The 8,851-nt window shown below is 46.5% G+C and overlaps 1 protein-coding gene across 1 annotated transcript in view; it reads left to right on the plus strand.

The window, feature by feature from the left end:
* LOC128690628 (carbonic anhydrase-related protein 10) overlaps positions 1–7,844 on the plus strand; it is a 243,415-nt gene extending 235,571 nt beyond the window's left edge. Inside the window, exons 5-8 of the mRNA XM_070089798.1 lie at positions 1,048–1,143; positions 3,347–3,568; positions 3,930–4,104; positions 7,202–7,844. Coding sequence (XP_069945899.1) covers positions 1,048–1,143; positions 3,347–3,568; positions 3,930–4,104; positions 7,202–7,218 — 510 coding nt within the window. The 3' untranslated portion in view covers positions 7,219–7,844. The remainder of the gene's footprint in view (positions 1–1,047; positions 1,144–3,346; positions 3,569–3,929; positions 4,105–7,201) is intronic.
* Positions 7,845–8,851: the final 1,007 nt, after the last annotated feature.

Raw genomic sequence — 8,851 nt, forward strand, 5'->3', positions numbered from 1 at the left:
CCTGAGATGGCTAGGTGGCCTCCTAAGATGGCTAGGTGGCCTCCTAAGATGGCTAGGTGGCCTCCTAAGATGGCTAGGTGGCCTCCTAAGATGGCTAGGTGGCCTCCTAAGATGGCTAGGTGGCCCCTAAGATGGCTACGTGGCCTCCTAAGATGGCTAGGTGGCCTCCTGAGATGGCTAGGTGGCCTCCTAAGATGGCTAGGTGGCCTCCTAAGATGGCTAGGTGGCCTCCTAAGATGGCTAGGTGGCCTCCTAAGATGGCTAGGTGGCCTCCTAAGATGGCTAGGTGGCCCCTAAGATGGCTACGTGGCCTCCTAAGATGGCTAGGTGGCCTCCTAAGATGGCTAGGTGGCCTCCTAAGATGGCTAGGTGGCCTCCTAAGATGGCTAGGTGGCCTCCTAAGATGGCTAGGTGGCCTCCTAAGATGGCTAGGTGGCCTCCTAAGATGGCTAGGTGGCCTCCTAAGATGGCTAGGTGGCCTCCTAAGATGGCTAGGTGGCCTCCTAAGATGGCTAGGTGGCCTCCTAAGATGGCTAGGTGGCCTCCTAAGATGGCTAGGTGGCCTCCTAAGATGGCTAGGTGGCCTCCTAAGATGGCTTGGTGGCCTCCTAAGATGGCTAGGTGGCCTCCTAAGATGGCTAGGTGGCCTCCTAAAATGGCTTGGTGGCCTCCTAAGATGGCTAGGTGGCCTCCTAAGATGGCTAGGTGGCCTCCTAAGATGGCTAGGTGGCCTCCTGAGATGGCTAGGTGGCCTCCTAAGATGGCTAGGTGGCCTCCTAAGATGGCTAGGTGGCCTCCTAAGATGGCTAGGTGGCCTCCTAAGATGGCTAGGTGGCCTCCTAAGATGGCTAGGTGGCCTCCTAAGATGGCTAGATGGCCTTCTAAGATGGCTAGATGGCCTCTAAGATGGCTAGATGGCCTCTAAGATGACTAGGTGATCTCTAAGGAGGGTAGGTGACTCTGAGGATGCTATATGTCTTATAAGAAAGCTAGGTGACCACTAAATAAGCTAGGTGACCCCAGATGACCCAGACTCTGTCATTACAGTTGCAGGTGTACGGCTTCAACTCACAACTCTTCAACAACTTCTCTGAGGCTGTGACCAGAGCACATGGTGTGGTGGCCATCTCTGTCTTGTTACAGGTAGGTGACTGCTGGAGGGTGAGAGGGAGGGGAGGTGGAGAGAGGGAGGTAGGGAGGGGAAAGGGAGGGAGGGAAGCTGGAGGGAGAGTGGGAAGGTGGAAACATAGTGCCAGGAGGAGACACCTCCCTCGTTACCTCCGCTACTCCCCACACCTGGGGAGGAGGAATGGGAGAGAGAGGGCACGTATAAGAGAGGGGAGGGTGAATGGGGGATAAGACAGAAGGTTATGTAGGGGGAAGAACCAAGAAGGGAGTAAGGGGAAGAAGTTGAGAGGTGAAAGGGAAGGGGAGATGATATGGAAAGAAGGGAAACAGAGAAGGGTAGGGGAGAAGAGAGCGCATATAAAAGAGGGTGGGGGAAACAGGTGAGAGGAGAGAGAAGAGAGGGAGATAGAAGAGAGAGCAGGGAGAGGGGAGAGGGAAAGGGAAAGGGGAGAGAGAGAAGGGGAGTGGGGGGAGGGGAGGGGAGAGGGAATATTCCCCAGGTGAGGTACAGCAGGTAAAGCTGATAGACTTTTTCGTATTGGTATTTTTGGCCCCGTGTATATTATTATGTATATGTGTGTATATTACTGTGAGCTGCTCTGTATACGTCTGTAGGTGTATACATACATAACGCTTATAGCATGCCATCCCGCACACACACACACACACACACACACACACACACACACACACACACACACACACACACACACAGTAGCAGGGCCACACCCAACATAGGCACGTTCAACCTCTGCCTATTTTAGTTCACTTTTTGTTCTCCATTCATGGCTGCTCTTCCTCTCATCTCCCCTCTCCCTTCCCCTCTCCTCACTCTACTTCTTTCCTTCACCCTACCCAGGTAGGTAGGAAGTTCTCCCTCACAGCCCGGTGAGGTAAGTGAAGGCAGCGTCTGTAAGTGTGTTTACATCGAGCGTTCGCATACTGGGAATCCTGGTGAATCCAGGAGACTTGCGTCCGTGCAAAGTTTGTTTATATGTGACAGATGAGAGAGAGGCAGAGAAAGAGTGAGAAAGATAGAGAGAAGGTGAGAGAGAGAGAGAGAGAGCGAGAGAGAGAGAGAGAGAGAGAGAGAGAGAGAGAGAGAGAGAGAGAGAGAGAGAGAGAGAGAGAGACGAGAAAATGCCAAAGGGGAGATAATTGGCTAGGGAGGTAGCTTACCAGGATAATGTATCTTGTGTTACTGAGGGAAGAAGTATATGAGGGGAAGTATAAGTGAAACAGGAGGGTGGGTAAGGGGAAGTATAAGTGAAACAGGAGGGTGAGGGGGAGTATAAGTGAAACAGGAGGGAGGGTAAGGGGAAGTATAAGTGAAACAGGAGGGTGAGGGGAAGTATAAGTGAAACAGGAGGGAGGGTAAGGGGAAGTATAAGTGAAACAGGAGGGTGAGGGGAAGTATAAGTGAAACAGGAGGGAGGGTAAGGGGAAGTATAAGTGAAACAGGAGGGTGAGGGGAAGTATAAGTGAAACAGCAGGAGGGTGGGTGAGGGGGCACCATCAGTGAAATAACAGCTCCCCCTCACCTCCCCTACACTTCTCCAAGTCGGCAATTTTCCCCCTTCCCTTCCCTCCCCTCTCACTCGCTGATACACCCTCCGCTTTTCCCCTCCTCTCGTTCTTCCCCCCACCCTCACTCTCCCTTCCCCTGAAAATCCATCCTCGTCCCCTCATTTTCATCTGTCTGTTCCCTTCACCAACCCTCCTTCCCAGTCCCATCCCATACTTCTCCTCTTCCTCTTCCTCCTCCTCCATCCCCTTATTCCCTCTCACACCCTAGCATCCTTCCCCTCTTCCCCCTCCCATCTTCCCCTACTATACACTCCCTGAGCAGCAATTACCTCTCTTCCCTCCCCCCTGACACCACCCATGTATCTTTCTCCCTTGACGACTATTACCTCTCCCTCCCCCCCTCTCTCGTTCTCTCTCATTCTCATTCTTCAACTTTTACCTCCCTTTCCTCTCCCTCAATGTCATTTCTTCCTCGCCTCCTCCTCCTCCTCGCTTTGCCTTCGTTAGTTATTTTCTGTCCTGACTACCAAGGTCTTCCTTGCTATCTGCAACGCACACACACACACACGGAGCCAGGAGCTATGACTCGACCCCTGCAGCCACAATTAGGTGAGTAATTATGTGAGTATACACACACACACACACGCACCTCCCTCCCCAGCTCTCCGTTTAATCTGCCTCTCCTTCACAGGTAGGCCTGCAGGGTCACGCAGGCCTACGGCCGCTGACAGATGCGGTACAGAGGGTGAAGTGGGCGGGATCCTCGTCAGTAGTGGAGCGTGTGGGCGTGCGGGCGCTGCTTCCTGACTCTCACCATTACATTACTTATGATGGATCACTAACACAACCTCCCTGTCACGAGACTGTCACCTGGGTGATTGTTAACAAGCCTGTCTACATCACCAAGCAACAGGTGAGAGACGCAGAATGACAGACTGAGAGAAAATGAGAAAGTGAGTGATAGAGAGAGAGAGAGAGAGAGAGAGAGAGAGAGAGAACACTTAACCTAACTTTGCAAAACCCGTGTAAGAGAGAGAGAAAGTAAAAGAGAACCCTCAATCTAATCTTGTAAAACCCGTGTAAGAGGGAGCGAGAGAGCGAGAGAGAGAGAGAGAGAGAGAGAGGGAGAGAGAGAGAGAGAGAGAGAGAGAGAGAGAGAGAGAGAGAGAGAGAGAGAGAGAGAGAGAGAGAGAGCAATGTACCTGTTGACCCCTAATAAGCGCATGTTATACCACCGCAACTAACACAGGTGTTCCTCCCTGCGGGTGTTACAGCTGCACGGGCTGCGGCAGGTACGACAGGGGAGCGAGGTGACACCCAAGGCTCGCATGATCAACAACTACCGACCAACACAACAACTCTTCCACCGACCTCTCAGGACCAACATTGACTTCACTAACAGCAGACAGCTGCACTGTCCTTCCATGGCGCCGCAGATGTACTACACAGGTATGTACTTTATCTCACACTTTATTTTTTTACACAGAATTCTAGAATGTTGGGTTTAGGATTACTAACTTTATTTACAAGCAAAGAGCTGTCCCGTATATCAGCTCATTTGAAAGCTTTTTTTTTTGAGATATACAGTGAACAGGATGAAGTTGGAGCCATCTGTCGGCCAGCGATTTCATTTGGTCAGCTGACTTTATTTTGTTGATGTTATGCTGTACGAACGTGTTCCAGACACGAGTCATTCCAGGAATAAATGATCTCAGATAAAGTGATATTCTGTAAAAGGTTACAGTCAGAGTGTAGTTGCTGCTGGCTGTCCGTCTTGTTGTGTAGAAGTTCACTTCTCGCTGTTCTCGGAGTGGAGCCAAGTGTGGTGCTTTGTCAATATTGGTCTTGTACATAGCAGTAAGGCCGCCCTCATCCCTCCAGTGTTGAAGGCTGAAATGACAGATCTCAGCAGAGCCTTCAACACTGGAGGGATGTGGGTGGCCTTACTGTTATGTACAAGGCCAATATTCTCTCTCTCTCTCTCTCTCTCTCTCTCTCTCTCTCTCTCTCTCTCTCTCTCTATGTCTTTCTATATATCTCTGTCTCTGTTTGTCTCTCTTTTTTGTATCTCTCTGTACCTCTCTCTTTATTTCTCTCTATGTCTCCCCTTTTTTTCCTCTCTCTCCTTTGCTCACCCATCAGCCCCTCTCCATCCGTCGCACTCAGGACTGTGACATACTGAACGAATCAGTGTATCTGATCGTCAAGGTGCTTAACAAGTACCTGATTAACGCACCTGTTGAAGTCTTGGTTGATGTCTCCACTGATGTTGTGGGGCTCTCGATGCAAGGAAAACGAGCAACTCTATGGGTCTCTCTACGGGTTTGGAGCTCCTTAGTTATAACAGAACAGGGACATTCTCATTAGATAAATGAAGCGTTAAACCCGCGAGGATCATTGAGCTGAGGAAGATATTGTGGGTCCAGCCAGTCTGCCGCTATCATGACGACCTCTGATCTCACGACCAGTAATAAGAGTAGCAATAATAATTATAATAATAATTAGTGAATAATAATAATGAATGAGTAATAGTTATAATAATTAATAATAATAATAATAAAAATGATTAGTATAATAATATTTCGTTGTTGCTAGGTATTAACTTACCGTTGTTGCTAGGTATTAACTTATCGTTGTTGCTAGGTATTAACTTACCGTTGTTGCTAGGTATTAACTTACCGTTGTTGCTAGGTATTAACTTACCGTTGTTGCTAGGTATTAACTTATCGTTGTTGCTAGGTATTAACTTATCGTTGTTGCTAGGTATTAACTTATCGTTGTTGCTAGGTATTAACTTACCGTTGTTGCTAGGTATTAACTTACCGTTGTTGCTAGGTATTAATTTATCGTTGTTGCTAGGTATTAACTTACCGTTGCTTAGCATAACTTACGGTTGTTGCGGTATTAACATTCGTTGTGCTAGGTATTAACTTACCGTTGTTGCTAGGTATTAACTTACGTGTTGCTAGTATTCTTACGTTGTTGCTAGGATTAACTTACCGTTGTTGCTAGGTATTCACCGTTGTTGCTAAGGTATTAACTTACCGTTGTTGCTAGGATTAACTACCGTTGTTCAATAGGATTAACTTACCGTTGTTGCTAGGCCATTAACTTACGTTGTTGCTAGGTATTAACTTACCGTTGTTGCTAGGTATTAACTTATCGTTGTTGCTAGGTATTAACTTACCACCGTTGTTGCTAGGTATTAACTTAATCGTTGTTGCTAGGTAAACCTTACCGTTGTTGCTGGGTATTAACTTATCGTTGTTGCTAGGTTAATTAACTTACCGTTGTTGCTAGGTATTAACTTATCGTTGTTGCTAGGTATTAACTTACCGTTGTTGCTAGGTATTAACTTACCGTTTTGCACAGTTGTTCTTAGTTGTTGCTAGTACCTTCTTACCGGTTGTTGCTAGGTATTAACTTACCGTTGTTAGGTTATTAACACCGTTGTTGCTAGGTATTAACTTATCGTTGTTACAGGTATTAACTTTCGTTGTTGCTAGGTAATTAACTACCGTTGTTGCTAGGTATTAACTTACGTTGTTGCTAGGTATTAACTTACCGTTGTTGTAGGCATTAACTTACCGTTGTTGCTAGGTATTAACTTACGTTGTTGCTAGGTATTAACTTATCTTGTTGTTGTATTAACTTATCGTTGTTGCTAGGCATTAACTTACCGTTGTTGCAGGCATTAACTTACCGTGTTGCCAGGTATTAACTTACTGTTGCAGGTATTAACTTACCGTTGTTGCTAGGTATTAACTTACCGTTGTTGCAGGTATTAACTTACCGTTGTTGCTAGGTATTAACTTACGTTATGCTGTTGGTATTAACTTACGTTGTGCTAGGTATTAACTTACCGTTGTTGCTAGGTATTAACTTACCGTGTTGCAGTATTAATTACCGTTGTTGCTAGGTATTAACTTACGCCGTTGAGGTATTAACCTTACCGTTGTTGCTAGGTATTAACTTATCGTTGTTGCTAGGTATTAACTTACCGTTGTTGCTAGGTATTAACTTATCGTTGTTGCTAGGTATTAACTTACCGTTGTTGCTAGGTATTAACTTATCGTTGTTGCTAGGTATTAACTTACCGTTGTTGCTAGGTATTAACTTATCGTTGTTGCTAGGTATTAACTTACCGTTGTTGCTAGGTATTAACTTACCGTTGTTGCTAGGTATTAACTTACCGTTGTTGCTAGGTATTAACTTATCGTTGTTGCTAGGTATTAACTTATCGTTGTTGCTAGGTATTAACTTATCGTTGTTGCTAGGTATTAACTTATCGTTGTTGCTAGGTATTAACTTATCGTTGTTGCTAGGTATTAACTTATCGTTGTTGCTAGGTATTAACTTATCGTTGTTGCTAGGTATTAACTTATCGTTGTTGCTAGGTATTAACATTTCTCGTGTAGACAAATGGTTCAACATTTCTCAAATATTAATATATTAGTTCAGATTTATGCCTTTACGTAGAAATACAAATTAAGAATCAGTCATTTTCTTTTTCCCATTACTAACGTTATGTTTCTTACGATGACAGCGAACACGTGGAGGTAGTGACACCTGTGATCATCATCTGGCAACACTTGGCGTCTCCTGGTAACCATGGTGATGGGCTGGGCTTCTGGCACCTGATTGGCTATTAATGGAGACACACACAGTGACGTCACGGATTTCTAAACCAATCCGCACCATTCGGCTGTAATGTAAATACTGGGAGTCGTTACTGTGACATGAACGCAATAATTAAACGTTTTTGAGAGATATTACAAGATGTGAATGTTGTAAATGATAGGGAACCCCAGAAAACACATTCGTGGTGTGAGGCGAGTGCTTTTAGGGCAATTTAAACAGCTGTAAATAATTGTTTAGCTTGTTTGGTCGAGTGACAGACGCTTGGACCACGTGACACACACACACACACACACACACACACACACACACACACACACACACACTTGTGAAAGTGACTTTGGGAACCGCAAGAATATGACCGCTTCTCGTTTTCAACAGTTCTCAAACAGATACAAGTTAATGCCATCATCAGTTACTACTACCACTAACAACTACCACCATTATCAACGAATATCACCATTGCCATCATTACCAATAGCAACTATCACCACAACTAGCATCACCACAACCAGCATCACCACAACTAGCATCACCACAACTAGCATCACCACAACCAGCATCACCACAACCAGCATCACCACAACCAGCATCACCACAACTAGCATCACCACAACCAGCATCACCACAACTAGCATCACCACAACCAGCATCACCACAACTAGCATCACCACAACCAGCATCACGACAACTAGCATCACCACAATCAGCATCACCACAACTAGCATCACCACAACCAGCATCACCACAACTAGCATCACCACAACCAGCATCACCACAACTAGCATCACCACAACCAGCATCACCACAACTAGCATCACCACAACCAGCATCACCACAACCAGCATCACCACAACCAGCATCATCACAACTAGCATCACCACAACTAGCATCACCACAACCAGCATCACGACAACTAGCATCACCACAACTAGCATCACCACAACCAGCATCACCACAACCAGCATCACCACAACCAGCATCACCACAACTAGCATCACCACAACCAGCATCACCACAACAAGCATGACCACAACCAGCATCACCACAACCAGCATCACGACAACTAGCATCACCACAACCAGCATCACCACAACTAGCATCACCACAACCAGCATCACCACAACTAGCATCACCACAACCAGCATCACCACAACTAGCATCACCACAACCAGCATCACCACAACTAGCATCACCACAACCAGCATCACCACAACCAGCATAGCATCACCACAACCAGCATCACCACAACTAGCATCACCACAACCAGCATCACCACAACACCACAACCAGCATAGCATCACCACAACCAGCATCACCACAACTAGCATCACCACAACCAGCATCACCACAACCAGCATCACCACAACCAGCATCACCACAACCAGCATCACCACAACTAGCATCACCACAACCAGCATCACCACAACTAGCATCACCACAACCAGCATCACCACAACCAGCATCACCACAACCAGCATCACAACTAGCATCACCACAACCAGCATCACCACAACCAGCATCACCACAACTAGCATCACCACAACCAGCATCACCA

The sequence above is a fragment of the Cherax quadricarinatus genome, chromosome 29 (assembly GCF_038502225.1).
Source record: "Cherax quadricarinatus isolate ZL_2023a chromosome 29, ASM3850222v1, whole genome shotgun sequence".
NCBI classification, from domain to species: domain Eukaryota; kingdom Metazoa; phylum Arthropoda; class Malacostraca; order Decapoda; family Parastacidae; genus Cherax; species Cherax quadricarinatus.